Source organism: Leuresthes tenuis, unplaced genomic scaffold (genome assembly GCF_036924035.1).
Source record: "Leuresthes tenuis unplaced genomic scaffold, fLeuTen1.0.hap1 SCAF_7, whole genome shotgun sequence".
NCBI classification, from domain to species: Eukaryota; Metazoa; Chordata; class Actinopteri; order Atheriniformes; family Atherinopsidae; genus Leuresthes; species Leuresthes tenuis.
Genome location: NW_027325361.1, coordinates 2,147,226 through 2,166,010, shown reverse-complemented (window position 1 = coordinate 2,166,010; position 18,785 = coordinate 2,147,226). Strand labels below are relative to the sequence as shown.

Genomic DNA, 18,785 nt, shown 5'->3' with positions numbered 1-18,785 from the left:
TAAAATCGACCTCACCATTTGAGTCAAGCCTTTTCTATCATTTCAGAGTTTTGGCTCATGGAAAACCTGCAGCTACTGACCAGTTGGCTTCTTTTGGGATGGTGGGAAACAACAAAAAACCTTCAGAGAGCATCTCCTGCACTTCCTTCTATGCCTGCACCCTATCTCTACTCTGTCCCCTCTGACAGAGTCGGACTCCTGGATTCCTTCTATGTAGCTTATTGTTAGCTTTTTATACAGCTGTTATATCTTCATTTGTAAGTCGCTTTGGATAAAAGCATCTGATAAATACAGAAACAGAAACATTTAAACAGTCATGTTCAGTTCTCCACCAGGAGATGGCGCCACAGCTCAGTGAGTCAAAGTCAAACAACCCATTTTGTCTTCTCCACATTCAGGGAGCGACTGCAGGCACCATGAAATCAGCCGGCTCCCCCCACTCCTGCAGTTTGTGTCATCGTTGCTGCAGATGAGACCCCCCCACGGCTGTGCCGTCCTGGGTCTGCACTTTATGCACTGGAGCAGATGTTTTCACCACACTGTGGTGCCTCCTCAGACAAACCTCGAGTCAACTCTGAGAATCAGAGGCCTCCGGAAAGTTTAGAAAGTTTGAGGCTGCGGGAAGTGTGTGTGAGGTGCAGTTTATGCATTTTCCGTAAGACAGGAAACAGGTGAAGCTGTGAATAATTCAGACTTAATTTAGACTTTTTTCAGCTCCTTGCAGGTTTAAACATTAAAAACCTTTTTATAAAAACTCTGAGATATCAAAGATTTTCATTTGAAAAAGAATCATTGCTGTAAATAATCCACATTAAAACAGAGCAGTTACAGACTTCCTGTTCAATGAAAGTCCAAATACAGGACGCACTGAGCCCAGAATGTCTCAATAACAGACGACAGAGCGGCTTTTTGAAGCTGAGGAATTAAATATCACTCCACCTGAGGAGTTTAACTGCCTGGTCTTATCACCGCAGAGACAGAGCTGAGCTTTTACTGCTCTGGGATCACACGTGTGTGTGTTTTGGATTACGACTGCTGCTCTGTGGTTTAAAGCCGCTGATGTTTAAATAGAAGCTTTGAGGCGTGAAACCACTCCAGCCCTCAGATTACACGAGTAAGTGAAGGCCTCAGTGACTTATGAAAACAGTTTACAGGGCAAAGAGATCATTAGAGCTCGCTTAAGGGGATTTCTGAAGGTTTTGTGCTCAGACAAACTGTATAAATGTGTTTCTCACAGGATTTATAAGCCTACTTTCTCTGGATTCCTGTGGAAACATGACTCCACTGTGGTTAGAGAACAAACCAAACGGGTGATTAACAGATTTTCAACCAAAGCAGCTGTCACTTTCATGCACAGCCAAAGCAGCGGTGTGGAGCATGCAGTCAGTGAGGATTCACACCATCAGAATCCAGGTGAACGGGTCGCATCCCTCCTCATTTACCCCAAGAGCCGCTCCATCACCTCAAACCATCTGTTTTCTCTGGTCTGCATCAGCACAAAGCTTGAGTCTGTAAAGCATGTCCTCCCTCCAGCTGCCTTCATTTTGCTTTTCTAAGTTCAGATTTCTGGGGTTTATTTTTCAAAACATAGCTGGACGGGTCATTTTGGGTCTCCACTGTTCGAGTTAACTTTGTTTTAAGAGTTATGTAAGACACAGACATGGAAGAAACAGACTGGAATCAGGAAACTCCGGCGTTAAAAGTGGCTGATGATGATGTCTGTGACCTGTGTCCAGCTCCATCATCTGTCCAGTGGTTTCACAGACATCTGTACTCAATGTTTAAATGAAAAAGGAACCTTTCTTTACGCCCAAAGTGTTCAAAAGTCCTTTAAATGTTAAACTTTGTGTGCTTGGAATTTACACCAACACAGAAACAAATGAAATGACTTTGGGCTTCTTCAGGCCAGGAGAGCTACTGCTCTGTTGTATGGATGCAAATGAAAAGCCTTTGTATGTCTCTGGGGGCCATTTAAGAGCATTAAAACAGGCCACATCTATAGAAACATGGGAGCTTTTGTTATTTTTCAAACGTTTTATGGCTATTTCTGTGCTTCAGTTTTGAAATATTGCACTCGATAGATGCTTCAGTTAAAGCACCAATGAGTTTGGGCTCGCTCACCTGCTTCAAACACACTGATTAGACTTCATGGTCCTTTTTTAGTGAATTTCCACCAGGAGGAATTCCCCACGTGAAATGGTTTGATTAACATGGCTCCTCCCACTGGAAACCGAAGCAATGAATGCATTCATGCAACAGGAGAGGACATCATCATCACAATATTATTAAAAAAAGAAAGGAACTTTGAAACAAGGCGGTGCCAAACTAACCTGATGGTAAAATCCTGTTATCCTCATCATCCTCATTCTGTTCTTTGTGTTGTGATGAAAACAGCATCAACCAGATGTTTTTAGTTCTTTTGCTGACTAATGCACACAAATCTCTGTTGAATGAACGCATTTGTTTTTTTTTTAAAGTACTCCTGATGGAAAATTCCACTTAGTCACGATGACTTTGCAACGAGAATAAAGACGTTTTAAATCATTTTTTAAAGCCTTTGCTTCACCTCTACACCGTCAGGAATGATTTTCTTCTGGTGATGAGCACATATCAAGATTACAAAACACATTGTTTCACAGATTTTATCTGGTTTCCTGGGTTACGTTTTGCTCATTAACCACATCGGTTCCTCTTTGGTGTTGTGGAGTTTCCCTCTTTGTGCTGTATATTCAGTTGTGATTACTTTCTGTATCACGCCTGGTTTACGTTGCTGATTTCCTCCCAATCACATCCCAGTGATTTGGTCATCACCCCCCGACAGGGTTTTCGTTCTTATTAACGAAGTCCCACCTTAAACAGAAAGAACCACACAAGAGATCAATATAAAGTTCAGCTTTTGCAAAAGGGGAGAGCCGTCGCTGCTTCAGCCACAGGTGTATGTGTCTAAGCAACCAAAAACAATCTCCAACTCCCTCTGTGCAGCAGCCTGGTTTTATTCAGAGATAAGAAAAGATGGAAGAGCTTTACAAAACAAAAGGTTGCATAGAAAGTTCAGAGCGTGTGACTCTGTCGGTTGTTTAGATATAGAGACACATCTGCAAATTCAGAGTGAGAGACCTTGATGATAATCATACAAAGAGATACATCTATAGACTAGTTTGAATCAGGCATTGTGCGTTTGTAGGTTGAACTCGGTTGACCTCTGGAAGACTCCATCCTGAGTCATCTCCCTTTGTTCACACGAACACTCATTTCCTCACCACATGATTGGAACTAATGCAGAATATGATCCATATGTGGCACATTTACATGAGTGCAATTAAAGCACAGGAATGTAATTGTAACACAGGGTATATCATGAGATAACAACTAAAAACTCCAGTAAATATTCTCCATAAAACAAGAAAAGAGAAGGAAAGTAGGCTCAACCAAAGTCCTTGAGGTCCATCTCACACGAACTGATGCTGGAATGAAAAAGTGCTTCTTACTTCTCTTATTCTTAACCCTACTGATCACATCTCTCAAGTCACTTGCTTTACATTTGTTACATTTACTCTGAGTTAAAAGTAGTCATTATCAATGGAATAAACTATTTTAGTCCTTTGTGGTTTAGCTTCATGTCTCTCACAATATAACCTTTCAGTTATATTTCAGTTCCTCAGTTCCATAAGCCTTATTATCAGTTTCTCAGTTAAACAGAGAAGCTCAAGGTCACATTGAAAAACAACCAAAGTCCAAAAATAGCAGAAGTAATTCACATCAAAACAAATTAAGTAAAGTCTGAGTCTGGACCTGGGAGCTGCAAAGATCATCTGATTGGGCTACGAAGATGTAGAAGGTCACACAAATGTGATTTAAAACCTTTAAAACTAGCAATTAAATCCTAAAATCTATTCTGAAATTGACAGGAAACCAGTGAGAGATGGCAAAACTGGGTTAATATTCTCACATTTTCTGGTGAGCTGCAGCATTTTGCACCAACCGAAGCCAACAAGGAGATTTAAACCGCAGTGGTGTGGTGATAAATAAAATCCTGGACCATGTTCAGGAGGCCTTTCAGGCTTGGTTGTCTCAGGGGGGGCACCTGAAGCAGCTGACGGGTACCGAGTGGCTAAAAGGGCTGCAGCACTGGTGGCTGCTGAAGCTAAAGCTCTCAGTTGTGTTATATTTATGCATTTATCAGACGCTTTTATCCAAAGCGACTTACAGGTAGGCAGGTAGGGTGAGGGGGTCTTGCCTAAGAACACCGACTGGAGACAGTACCTTTCATGCAGGGGATTTGAGCCCAGATCTCCCACATGAAAGCTGGCAATCATACCACTGCACTATCCAGTCCGGTTGGCCTCAAGGATGTTCTAACAAACCATTCAACGGCTCAGAAAGGGAAAGGGAGACCTTCCCAGGCTGTGCTTGCCCTGGGTGGAGAAATGCTAGCCGGGCGGTGGAAGGAGCACTTTGGGGATCTCCTCAATCTGGCTGACTTGTCCTAAATTGAGGAATCCGAGCACTTGGGAGGCGACTCGTCCATCTCCTTGGCGGAAGTCGTTGAGGTTGTAAAAAAGTTAAAGTTGACACTTTGCCAGGGGTGGATGAGATTCGCCCTGAGATGCTAAAGGCTCTGGACTTGGTGGGGCTGTCTTAGGCTGACAAGCCGAGTAATTATGTGATGAGAGGAAGAATTCAACGAAAACTACGCATGTGACGTCAGCGTGTGGCTCAATTCAGAAGACCACAGAGAAAAAAAAGAGAGTCCCGCCTCTTCCGGCGCACAATTGTGACGTCTGTCTCACTTCAGTGACGTAAAAGTTGGCTGAAATGCAACTCGACTGTTCAGAAACCTTGAATATGTATCCGATTTAGGACCACGTATGAAAGAGTCGTGGGTCTGTGCTGTTCAGACTGTCACAAAACATCGGATATGGGCCACAAATAGGCAAAACAGTCGTATTTGAGCCACTTGAGCCTGTAACGTGAACGAAGACCACAGAATGGTTACCTATTTTCTGACAGCTTGATCATGAGCAAGGTGCAAACATTTCGATCCGCCTCTCCAGCTGTTTTGCGCGCTGCAAAATGTTATTTCAGCGGAACAAAGGAGGTTTAATAGATAGTTTCACGTTTGGTCAGTAAGTTCCACATGGAAAAGTGCTATAAATAGTAACAAGACTGGGTAATTCCCACAGTAGGCTACTTAAGGTCAATTTCGAAATTAAATCCCAGTTACTTTCAACACATGAGTAAAAATCCCCAATATGTGATTCATTTTGCTGTGAAAGTGAACGTGCTGTCCATTTATACACAGAAGGATGTCAATCCGGTGATATATTTAAAAATTAAACCAAAATGTACAGATTCTCCAACCAGAGAATTTACCAGCTGCGGGAATCTAACCGAACAATATGAACACAGCTCCGTTAAATGTCTAATATTTCTTATAATCTGAATGTAATTCATTTAAAAAGAAACATCCCTCATATATGGCGCAAACTCCGGTTCTCTCTCTGGTACCAGAGCTTATGATTTGCATTTAAAATTTTCAGCATCAAATGTGTGGAAACATGAATCAATAAAGGGAATTTGAACTCGTGTCTGAACTGTTGGAGTATTGTGGGAATGACGCAAGGTATTATTGATGTGAAATAGCTGTCATCCAGAGATATCATGCTTTTACTTTGAAAGCTCAGATTTAACTTAAATCCTCTAACTTTGCAGAGTCTAAAATGCAGAAATTAGCTGCAGTCGCGCAGTCTGCGTTCGTCTTCAGGAAGAAGCGGAGCTGAGAGGATGAGCTGGACGCTTCCACGCACCCGGCGCGCGCTGCTGGTCGGTAAGTGTCGCTGCTGTTCAGCCCTCACACAGAGCTCCATGGTGGACGGTGTTATTTAAGTGCCCTGAGATGACAGCTGTTGTAATTTGGCGCTATATAAATAAAACTGCATTGAATTCTTGTTTGGATGGTTGCAGCGCACGCGTGCAAAGAGCGCGCGGCCGCACACAAACAGACATTAGGCTGGAAGTAACTCCAGGCTGTGTATCTGGGATTGTTGCCCACCTTTTCCTCTCTGTGGCACATTCAGTCCGTCTTTAACAACTGACCGCACAGACGTTTTAAAGAGTTATTTTACAGGAATTTAGGAGAAACTCCAACCGGACTCTGTCAGAAACTGTGTTTCTGAGTCGTTCTGTGGTTTCCTGACACAAACAAGCAGTTCACAAAGCAAATGCAAAGTTTCCACTGATATAACAGACCGCAGACACTTAAAGCGAGCCGTGCGCGCTGTGCGCAACGTGACAGTCGCGGCTTGGCACCGACCTCTTAACACCTGTCAGTGTTCGCTGCACGTGACACAAAAAACTAAGTGTGACCCCAACCGCACTTTGTCATCCAGACAAAAAGCCACTCAACAAATCAAAGAGATCCTTCGTAGCCACCCCACCCGCAGTGGTGTTATGGAGCAGCCACCCCACCCACAGTGGTGTTAGGAGCAGCCACCCCACCCACAGTGGTGTTAGGAGCAGCAACCCCACCCGCAGTGGTGTTAGGAGCAGCCACCCCACCCACAGTGGTGTTAGGAGCAGCCACCCCACCCACAGTGGTGTTATGGAGCAGCCACCCCACCCACAGTGGTGTTATGGAGCAGCCACCCCACCCGCAGTGGTGTTATGGAGCAGCCACCCCACCCCAGTGGTGTTATGGAGCAGCCACCCCACCCGCAGTGGTGTTAGGAGCAGCCACCCCACCCGCAGTGGTGTTATGGAGCAGCCACCCCACCCACAGTGGTGTTAGGAGCAGCCACCCCACCCACAGTGGTGTTATGGAGCAGCCACCCCACCCCAGTGGTGTTATGGAGCAGCCACCCCACCCACAGTGGTGTTATGGAGCAGCCACCCCACCCACAGTGGTGTTATGGAGCAGCCACCCCACCCGCAGTGGTGTTATGGAGCAGCCACCCCACCCCAGTGGTGTTATGGAGCAGCCACCCCACCCGCAGTGGTGTTAGGAGCAGCCACCCCACCCCCAGTGGTGTTAGGAGCAGCCACCCCACCCGCAGTGGTGTTATGGAGCAGCCACCCCACCCGCAGTGGTGTTATGGAGCAGCCACCCCACCCGCAGTGGTGTTATGGAGCAGCCACCCCACCCGCAGTGGTGTTAGGAGCAGCCACCCCACCCCAGTGGTGTTATGGAGCAGCCACCCCACCCGCAGTGGTGTTAGGAGCAGCCACCCCACCCGCAGTGGTGTTATGGAGCAGCCACCCCACCCGCAGTGGTGTTAGGAGCAGCCACCCCACCCACAGTGGTGTTATGGAGCAGCCACCCCACCCACAGTGGTGTTAGGAGCAGCCACCCCACCCCAGTGGTGTTATGGAGCAGCCACCCCACCCGCAGTGGTGTTAGGAGCAGCCACCCCACCCACAGTGGTGTTATGGAGCAGCCACCCCACCCACAGTGGTGTTAGGAGCAGCCACCCCACCCGCAGTGGTGTTATGGAGCAGCCACCCCACCCGCAGTGGTGTTATGGAGCAGCCACCCCACCCGCAGTGGTGTTAGGAGCAGCCACCCCACCCACAGTGGTGTTAGGAGCAGCCACCCCACCCCAGTGGTGTTAGGAGCAGCCACCCCACCCCAGTGGTGTTATGGCACAGCCACCCCACCCCAGTGGTGTTATGGAGCAGCCACCCCACCCACAGTGGTGTTATGGAGCAGCCACCCCACCCACAGTGGTGTTATGGCGCAGCCACCCCACCCCAGTGGTGTTAGGAGCAGCCACCCCACCCCAGTGGTGTTAGGAGCAGCCACCCCACCCCAGTGGTGTTATGGAGCAGCCACCCCACCCCAGTGGTGTTAGGAGCAGCCACCCCACCCACAGTGGTGTTATGGAGCAGCCACCCCACCCACAGTGGTGTTAGGAGCAGCCACCCCACCCCAGTGGTGTTAGGAGCAGCCACCCCACCCACAGTGGTGTTAGGAGCAGCCACCCCACCACAGTGGTGTTATGGAGCAGCCACCCCACCCACAGTGGTGTTATGGAGCAGCCACCCCACCACAGTGGTGTTATGGAGCAGCCACCCCACCCCAGTGGTGTTATGGAGCAGCCACCCCACCCCAGTGGTGTTAGGAGCAGCCACCCCACCCGCAGTGGTGTTAGGAGCAGCCACCCCACCCACAGTGGTGTTATGGAGCAGCCACCCCACCCCAGTGGTGTTAGGAGCAGCCACCCCACCCGCAGTGGTGTTATGGAGCAGCCACCCCACCCACAGTGGTGTTATGGAGCAGCCACCCCACCACAGTGGTGTTAGGAGCAGCCACCCCACCCACAGTGGTGTTATGGAGCAGCCACCCCACCCGCAGTGGTGTTAGGAGCAGCCACCCCACCCACAGTGGTGTTAGGAGCAGCCACCCCACCCGCAGTGGTGTTAGGAGCAGCCACCCCACCCGCAGTGGTGTTAGGAGCAGCCACCCCACCCGCAGTGGTGTTATGGAGCAGCCACCCCACCCGCAGTGGTGTTATGGAGCAGCCACCCACCCACAGTGGTGTTAGGAGCAGCCACCCCACCACAGTGGTGTTATGGCGCAGCCACCCCACCCGCAGTGGTGTTAGGAGCAGCCACCCCACCCCAGTGGTGTTATGGAGCAGCCACCCCACCCGCAGTGGTGTTATGGAGCAGCCACCCCACCCACAGTGGTGTTATGGAGCAGCCACCCCACCCGCAGTGGTGTTAGGAGCAGCCACCCCACCCACAGTGGTGTTAGGAGCAGCCACCCCACCCCAGTGGTGTTAGGAGCAGCCACCCCACCCGCAGTGGTGTTAGGAGCAGCCACCCCACCCGCAGTGGTGTTAGGAGCAGCCACCCCACCCACAGTGGTGTTAGGAGCAGCCACCCCACCCCAGTGGTGTTATGGAGCAGCCACCCCACCCGCAGTGGTGTTATGGAGCAGCCACCCCACCCACAGTGGTGTTATGGAGCAGCCACCCCACCCGCAGTGGTGTTAGGAGCAGCCACCCCACCCACAGTGGTGTTAGGAGCAGCCACCCCACCCCAGTGGTGTTAGGAGCAGCCACCCCACCCGCAGTGGTGTTAGGAGCAGCCACCCCACCCCAGTGGTGTTAGGAGCAGCCACCCCACCCGCAGTGGTGTTAGGAGCAGCCACCCCACCCACAGTGGTGTTAGGAGCAGCCACCCCACCCACAGTGGTGTTAGGAGCAGCCACCCCACCCACAGTGGTGTTATGGAGCAGCCACCCCACCACAGTGGTGTTAGGAGCAGCCACCCCACCCGCAGTGGTGTTAGGAGCAGCCACCCCACCCGCAGTGGTGTTAGGAGCAGCCACCCCACCCGCAGTGGTGTTAGGAGCAGCCACCCCACCCACAGTGGTGTTATGGCGCAGCCACCCCACCCACAGTGGTGTTAGGAGCAGCCACCCCACCACAGTGGTGTTAGGAGCAGCCACCCCACCCACAGTGGTGTTAGGAGCAGCCACCCCACCCGCAGTGGTGTTAGGAGCAGCCACCCCACCCGCAGTGGTGTTAGGAGCAGCCACCCCACCCACAGTGGTGTTATGGCGCAGCCACCCCACCCCAGTGGTGTTAGGAGCAGCCACCCCACCCGCAGTGGTGTTAGGAGCAGCCACCCCACCCCAGTGGTGTTATGGAGCAGCCACCCCACCACAGTGGTGTTATGGAGCAGCCACCCCACCCACAGTGGTGTTAGGAGCAGCCACCCCACCCCAGTGGTGTTATGGAGCAGCCACCCCACCACAGTGGTGTTATGGAGCAGCCACCCCACCCCAGTGGTGTTATGGAGCAGCCACCCCACCCACAGTGGTGTTATGGCGCAGCCACCCCACCCCAGTGGTGTTATGGAGCAGCCACCCCACCCACAGTGGTGTTATGGACCAGCCACCCCACCCACAGTGGTGTTAGGAGCAGCCACCCCACCCACAGTGGTGTTATGGAGCAGCCACCCCACCCCAGTGGTGTTATGGAGCAGCCACCCCACCACAGTGGTGTTAGGAGCAGCCACCCCACCCCAGTGGTGTTAGGAGCAGCCACCCCACCCCAGTGGTGTTATGGAGCAGCCACCCCACCCCAGTGGTGTTATGGAGCAGCCACCCCACCCCAGTGGTGTTATGGAGCAGCCACCCCACCACAGTGGTGTTATGGAGCAGCCACCCCACCCCAGTGGTGTTATGGAGCAGCCACCCCACCCCAGTGGTGTTATGGAGCAGCCACCCCACCCCAGTGGTGTTATGGAGCAGCCACCCCACCCACAGTGGTGTTATGGAGCAGCCACCCCACCCACAGTGGTGTTAGGAGCAGCCACCCCACCCGCAGTGGTGTTATGGAGCAGCCACCCCACCCCCAGTGGTGTTAGGAGCAGCCACCCCACCCACAGTGGTGTTAGGAGCAGCCACCCCACCCGCAGTGGTGTTAGGAGCAGCCACCCCACCACAGTGGTGTTATGGAGCAGCCACCCCACCCCCAGTGGTGTTAGGAGCAGCCACCCCACCCCCAGTGGTGTTAGGAGCAGCCACCCCACCCACAGTGGTGTTAGGAGCAGCCACCCCACCCGCAGTGGTGTTATGGAGCAGCCACCCCACCCGCAGTGGTGTTAGGAGCAGCCACCCCACCCGCAGTGGTGTTATGGAGCAGCCACCCCACCCACAGTGGTGTTATGGAGCAGCCACCCCACCCACAGTGGTGTTAGGAGCAGCCACCCCACCCGCAGTGGTGTTATGGAGCAGCCACCCCACCCACAGTGGTGTTAGGAGCAGCCACCCCACCCACAGTGGTGTTATGGAGCAGCCACCCCACCACAGTGGTGTTATGGAGCAGCCACCCCACCCGCAGTGGTGTTATGGAGCAGCCACCCCACCCACAGTGGTGTTATGGAGCAGCCACCCCACCACAGTGGTGTTATGGAGCAGCCACCCCACCCGCAGTGGTGTTATGGAGCAGCCACCCCACCCACAGTGGTGTTATGGAGCAGCCACCCCACCCGCAGTGGTGTTATGGAGCAGCCACCCCACCCACAGTGGTGTTATGGAGCAGCCACCCCACCCGCAGTGGTGTTATGGAGCAGCCACCCCACCACAGTGGTGTTATGGCGCAGCCAGTCCAACAGCAGCAGCACGTGCTGTGGGCTGCTCAGCTGTGGTCCTGCTGGGTTGGAGAGCAGCTCAGAACCAGCTCATCTGAGCCGTGCTGCAAACCACACATGAATCTGAGTAAAGTCTTCTGTCAGATGTTAGTCGCTGCTTGTGAAACTCGAGCTCATGAATGAGACCAACTCTCCTCCACAGAAAACATGCACGGAGCATTAAAAGGCTGTGAGCTTGTCAAAGATCACCGATTGATTTTAACCTTTAGGTTAAATTACATTCTTAAAAACACGGCGGTCTTTTCTGTTTTTGTCATATATCAGGTTCCTTTAAAGTTGAATTTAGAATTGACTGTTTTTTCCTTTCAGATGGGATTATTGACATTAAAAGTGAACGATTTTGGCTCAGTTTTTATTTTGCCAAGAGGAGGTTGTGACATTTGTAACTCGGGCTGAATAATTGATGGTAAATACCTTATTTTTCTCTTTTGTTCTGCCTTTCTGTGGGTTCTACCACAGACATTTCCACAGAAATGCGCTGCAGCAACAAAAAGCTGAACGGTTCTTCTTCTACTTGTTGCCAGATAAAAGTTACTGTTCAGTAGTTTTATCTTAACTGTTGATTCTATTCAACCCGCATGATTTTAACTTACTTTGTCATTGTTTTAAGACGCCTGAAGCTGTTGTGACGCAGTGTTACGCAACATCCCCGCCTTCACGCTCAGTGTTTCACTCCCTTTGCCACAGCTGGCCCTGAGGGGTTGATTCCACTTATCAGTGTAATGCAGCCTGAATACTTTTGAACGGGGCTGATGTTACATCAGGCGTGTGTTTGGGTTTGAAGTTCAGCTCTAAAAAGCTCTGATGGTTGGATAAAATCTGGAGCAGCTGTGCTGGAGACTTAAAGAAGGTGCATTCTGCACCTTTGTACTTTTCTGAAGAAGTCTGCTGGTGAGAGCTAAAGGAAAATGATTCATGGGGCCACTTCCCCTGAAGTCAGACCAAAGACTCATTGAAGTGAACACATTTGCAGAAGTAGTTTGCAAGAGCATCAATGTGAGGTTTAATTTCTAGTTGAAATCATTTCCTCAACTGAAACTCTGACCTTTACTCAGCTGAACTGTGACCTCTAATAGTTGTGGTTTCCTGGATAAGTAACCAAAGCTCCTCTAGTTTCCTCACATTGCCCCTCGGTGTGGTTTAACTTAACTTTAAGGCTCTGAGACGATTTTAGGAAGCAGTGCTGGAAGTAAACCAGTGACATTCGTTTTTCTGACTTAATAACAAAGAGCAGAAATGCTTTTTCACACAGATCCAGCTGTTTTTAGACACAACACAGAGCTGACAGAGGGAGCATGGAGCTGGATCTGCCTCATTTGTTCAAGAAGAAAAGGGAAATTCAAAGTTTTCTACACTCTTCAAGTCTTCAGCGTTTTCCCATTTTCAGTGTTTGCACAGACTTTACGGTTATTTACCAGAATAAAGAGTTTGACTTACATTTTTCGTCCATTTTAGGAATTTGAATGTTAATTCTAATATGTGAGAATAAACATGAGTTTGTCCTGATGTGGGGACAACAAGCAGAGCATCCTGCAGCAGTCTGTGTACAGACCCGAGGGCCCGAACATCTGGATCACTTACTGTTCTATGACAGTAGATCTGCCCTTTGGCACATTATCAGAGAGCAGCAGTGTGAGATTTATTTACCTGAGAACCATCTTCTAATCCCCGGGGATCCCACCTCACACAGGCTGAGCTGGTTCAGGTCTGCACCCCGGGAGCTGCTGGGTCACATCAAACCCAGCCTTCGTACAGTTTATTCCCTCCCGCTGGTTTCATTTTAGTTTCCTCTGGTAATATTTCAGGTTTGGTGGCTCTGCTGCTGTTTCAGTGTCCTCCAGCTGCAGCGGCGTCTCTGCACTGCAACGTCACACAGCTTCCAAACGGCACATTCAGGTTCCAGCTGTCTGAGCCGCCCAGCTGCTCCAGCTGCTCCAGCTGCTCCAGCTGCACCATGTCCTGGGAGGACACCAGCGTGAGTCTTTTCACCAGCGATGCTCTTTAATATGATGCTGTTGAGGTGGAGAAGCTGGTCCTGAAGGTGTTAAAGCTCCACCAGCGGGAGGAGAACACAGTAGATGCTGCTGAGGATTACCAGCTGTGCTGACTGATTTTCTGTGGTCGACGTCACAGCTGGAGTCAGTTCCTGTCAGCTGTCAGATCTGAAAGTGGTGGCAGAGGAGAAATTTGGGTTAGAGGGGGAACCGAGAGGGCTATTAGAAAGTTGTTCTTTGTCTCTGTCTGAATAGAATGATAAAACCTACTGAAAGATGACAGATTTTAACAACCTCACACAACTTTCTGAGGTCTTATTGAGATGTTTGAGACAGGGTTTGGTCAAAATACTGAATAAATCCCAGGGTTGTGTTTGTGGTGACATCCTGATGTATGCTCCCAGGAACAAGAAGAAGGGATTTTTACACAAAATGTCACCTTTTTAATGCTTTTTAATGAACCCAAACACGTTAAAAACAAATCAGACAAGAATAAGTGCTGTCATGACCCCTGGAGTGAAGCTAGAAGGTTCATTAATGATGAGCAGCAGTGCAGAACGGTGACCGAGCTGTTGTCTTTAATGTCTAGGAATGATGTAATCACAGAAGGAAGGAACACTCCGTGACTTTAGGGAAGAAGAAGTGAGCCGCTTCAAAGATGGTCTAAAAAAAGCCGAAAAGAAAAGCGAAATGCTCAGAAAGTGGCTGACAACCTTAAAGAGGAAGGAGATGAGCACAGGCCGCATGTCTCTGCCTGTCTTCAGACAGAAATCCAACAATTACCTGCATTTATCATGCAGATCTATGTCATTGGTTTCCAAAGGCTGATTAATGGTGGACCAGCGTCAGCCTAAAATGATTTTATTCAGGAGATTTAGTCATAAAATAAACCGGGTCTGTCTATTCAAAGTCAAATGGTACATCCTCGAAGCATAACTGATTTGTCTGATAAGTGGACATTTATTGTGCATTTTATTGAAAAAATATATGGCTAAAATCCTAAAATTAGAGTTTCAGGCATTATTTTCCATCTAAACAAAGTATTAAACAGTTTTAACTTCACCTTATGGCAGAGTTTCTGAAATTTACTCTGATTATAAGACAAAAAAACTCTTTTTTTTTTCAGGGCATTGTCATCAGCCGGGACTCGACGTTCAACAAAAGCCTCGTTGAGAGCTTAACGGATCAGTCCATCGACCTCAAAACCTGCCACGACCACCTGCACTACACGAGGGAATGTTGTGTGGTAAAACGCTTTTCACCAACTTTTACACAAAAAACAACTTTAAGCCTTAAATGTACGCATAGAAGCGGTTATTAAACGCCTAAAACTGTGTGCAGACGAATCAAAACGTGACCCAAATACTATATGAATCATGATATTTTCATCAAATAGTTTGGATGAGTGTTATTAGGAGTTTCACTTCTGTTTCAAGTCTTCCCCCGTTAGATAATGACCCGCGTAGTCCCAGGAGGAACCTCCTGATTGTTCTCAAACTCATCTTCTAAAGATTGTTTATGTGTTTAGCAGATGCTTTTATCCAGAGCGACTTACATATGAGGATGTAGCGTCACAGCTAGCATCACAGCTAGCATCACAGCTAGCATCACAGCTAACATCACAGCTAGCATCAAAGCTAACAATAAACTTTAAGGATTTATTTACTAAAGCAAATGTAATTTCACATGCTTCAGATGCTGCCACTTTGCTTTCATCCCACTTTGCTGTTTGATATAATCAAAGTGGGAGACATTTTTTCAGGTTTTGGGGAGATGACGTAAGAATAAATATTCTTACATCATCTAAGATGAGCTCAGTTGGTATCAGATAAAGCTGCAGAAAAACTCTTCAGATTGGTGATTTCTGTGACATGAGACAGGCAGATAAGTTGAAGACATGAGGAGATGCTGAATATTTCATCTAAAAGCAACGTCTCACACAGTTTAGTTAGTTTGTTTTAGCCTCTTCTGTTCCACTTTTAGGGAATTAAATTCAGATTGACTTGTCAGCCAAACTTTAACTCTGTAATGAGTCGAACCCTCCGGCCTGAGTCTGTTCATCCTCTTCCATCGTTTTGCATTTGATTTGAAAACAAAAGTCTGACTGACGAGGAAATCCCTGAAGGGGAGGATATCCTGCTAAATTTACAATGATAGTAGTTACAAATGACTGGAATCTGGGCCTCGTTCCAAGACTCTGACAGTTTAGTTTGAGCTGCACAACTAAAGAAAAGCTGCAGCATGGCAGGTTTGAAACATGTCCAGACATGTCTCACCTCGGGTTTGTTAAAGAGGTTGAACTGAGCAGCTCTCATCCTTAACTGGAAACCATTTGATGTCATTTGCTGCACAAACCGATAAAATAAACACACATTTGCACATTTTTATTAGCAAATATTGACATTATAGATGAATGCATTCATTTAGTGAAGTTAAATAACAGGTTTGCATTAAATTAATATATTTTTCTGCCCCAGAACACATTCAGACTTAATGCTTCATTCCAGATTTACTGCTCAGGTCTGATTATTTATTTAATGTATCGTACGTTATAACGATCGGGAGGGAGCAGGAGGAAGACGCATGGCAGCGAGTGTGTGACTCTAAAAAGGTGTGTGGTTTCCTGTGGCTGGGAGACTGTCTGCGCCTGGATGCTGGAGCTGTGCTTGTTGATGTGCAGCCAGAGACTTTCTGTCCGGAGGTTTCTGTGTTGGCTGCAGCCTTTTGGCTTGTCGGTGTGTGTTGCTGATATTCGAAGCGAAGCGAATTGACTTGCTCGACAGTAGCTAAACCAGCTCCTGTCGTCCCCTGTGTCTCTTGGTCCCAATGCGGGACTGTGAGGATTAACCTGCACTGCTGCCTTGGTCGCCGGTTGCCGGGACTCCATCGCCTTCTCACCTGCCTACGCCATGTTGGAGGCTTAGTCTACCTGCAGAATCGCCTTTGGTTTGAGGCTTGGACCGGGTTTCACTGTCCTTCATTTGGATTTAAAGAGTGGTTTTCCTCGCACTCAAGCATCATCATATATCAGGCCTGCAACGGGGTTATTTTGGTTTTGGCTGTGTGAGGGAATGTGTTGGGCCCACTGAGTTGTTAAAACTTTAAAAGTTTTCTGTGCTGGACTTAGAAGGGTTTTCTGTTGAAACTTAAAGTTGCTGTGTTGAACTTAACAGGTTTTGCTGAAACATAACAATGTTTTTGATGAAACTTAAACTTTTGTTATCTGATTTTGTGATTGACAGGCAAAAGAGACAAGAATTTAATTTAATTTAAAGGGTATTATTTGTGGTTATATGTGTTGCTGAAATAAATTATTGATTATTTTCTAAAACAGATGTGTTATTCCTCTGCTATACTGCCCAGAGCAATATTATCATTTAGAGTATTTTGAACTTTAAAGCTGTACACAATCATCATCTTAAAGGGAGAGAGTATTTTAAAGGTATTACTTTGAGTAAACCATAGTTTGTTTTACGAACTCAGGGCCCCTCTCTGCTGTAATGAGGAGAAGTGGGCTACACTTGTAAAATCTGCTTGTAGAGTATCTATTTTAACTCTGATTTTATTCTTTTTCCTGTATTTCTTCCGTTTAGACGCACTCAGTGGAGACTGACTGCAGAGGTGAGGGTTTCCTTCTTTACTGCTTCTTCAAATCTGATTGATTTGTAAAATTCTGATCAGATTTTCTCAGAACTGTGACTTTTATTTTGTTGTCTGCTTAAAGATGACCAACATCTTGTTTCTGTGCTTCCATCTTTTACAGTGAACTGCAGCCATTTCGCACACAAGGATCGTCCCCCATTAAGTAAGTGTTCACATTTCATGTGACTGCTGTGGTCACTAAGGTCAGGATGGCAGAATAATAACAAATGGTCCTGCAGGGAGAATTCTAACAGCTGTTATTAGACACTTCGGCTCCGTTCGAATCCTTGACCTCGATGGAAAACGCTGTGGGGTTAAACTAAGATGGTGGTGGACGAAAGTCCTTCAGGGCTCAGGAAAAGACGAGCTGACGGGTTAACAACTTACCTGTTGCCATGGTTACGAATGATAATGGCTGTAAAAACACATTTGCCGGCCTCACCAGCAGAAGTCCTCCCAGCAGCTCCTCATAAATGTTTAAAAATCGGACTTTTCACAGGAAACCAGCTGAAATAAAGGATTTATTTTGTTCCCCAGGCCGACCGGATCAGTGACGCTGTCCTCTCCTCTTTGTCTTTCAGGTCTCTGCGTCTCCAAAACTTTGTGCTTTGACAGTTTGACCGGGGGTCTGCTTATCGGTGGTCTCGTTGTTCTGGTTCTGGGGGTCATCTGGGGTGTCTACACATGCAGAAGAAGAGGGTCCGCAGCCACGTACAACCCACCGACTGAGCAGATCCCTATGGATACGTGTCAGTTCTTCAAAGGCGGAAAGGAAAATGCACTCGGAGCGGATGGATCACAGACTTTTAAAAGCCTTCCCTGACACCATAGATGGATTACCGCATGAGCAAAGTGGGCCTCTGCCCAGGGCACTATGGCCAATATTTGGCCTTCAGAGTTGTTGCTGACATTAGACGAGTTCGGAACACCTTTAATCTTGCTACCCCTTGGTTTGTGCCACTGTTGTGGCAAACTTGTGCAAGATATTGCTGGGCTTTGCTGTGCCTTCATGAGGTCAAATATCAGCCCCACATATGTGAGCAACATCCCGGTGCGCTGTAAACAAATGAAAGACAGTTTATTTTAGCAAGAAATTGGCAAACAGAACGATAGTGAAAGATTTAATTTAAATTTAAAGAGTATATATCGAGTTACCTGCTGGCTGTTTTTTTTTTTTTTATTCCAAGTGTCAACACATGTGGTGCCTGGCACTTACAGTACAATTACTCGTAGATAGAATTTATGGGACAGCTGCAGGCTGTTTTTTTTTTACTGTGAAATAGAAATGTCCTGTAGCCCAAGTGAAGAGGCTACGCAAAAAGAATGGCGCAGTAATAATACTGCAAAGGCTGGCTATTTGTCTCTCCCATAATAGGTATTCATATAGTCCTGTACATGGCAGGGGCCAAACAAAGCAGCCCTTAAATAACAGTTGTTGCATGTAGGCAGGGGCCCGTGGTCATCAGAATCCGTCTATGCCTCACAAACACTGTTTTCTCAGCATCTCCTCTATATGTTTCAGCTTTTTTATACATATATTCCCTTTTGGAATATATTCTGTTTTTCATGTAACTTCTTCTCTAGCTCTTTTTGATAAATAAAGCTGAATATATTTGAGTAAATACGGAGTGATTTGGAAAATGCTCATTTGCATCGTAGTCTTTGTGTTGCTGAAAGCCTTAACGTGGCTGATGACCTGTCACTGAAGCAGCTCAGAACATCAGTGCTGACAGAAAGATGTCGGGGGGGTTAAACCTGCCCCAGAAACACCGGAAACGGGCACGTGAATGTGCTACGGAGCAGGCACCACAGGTAGGATCCGAACAGGCAGGTGTCAGACTCTGGGTATGTGCTTCATATGAAACGGGGAGTTGGTATAAGATGTATAGTATAGTATAAGATGATCAATCATGGATCTGGAGCTGCAGATTCTGACAAAAAGAACAAAATATCATCGAAACTAAAACCACTAAAATATCTGAATGGAAG

At 47.9% G+C, this 18,785-nt stretch overlaps 1 protein-coding gene across 1 annotated transcript; it reads left to right on the top strand.

The window, feature by feature from the left end:
- The first annotated feature begins 5,764 nt into the window (after window positions 1-5,764).
- Window positions 5,765-18,396, top strand: LOC140311488 (uncharacterized). The gene is made up of 6 exons (XM_072388868.1): window positions 5,765-5,827; window positions 12,966-13,135; window positions 14,281-14,400; window positions 16,748-16,775; window positions 16,918-16,959; window positions 17,378-18,396. Exons 1-6 carry the CDS (start codon window positions 5,785-5,787, stop codon window positions 17,617-17,619), a joined length of 645 nt encoding a protein of 214 aa, XP_072244969.1. The 5' UTR covers window positions 5,765-5,784; the 3' UTR covers window positions 17,620-18,396.
- The last annotated feature ends 389 nt before the right edge of the window (window positions 18,397-18,785 follow it).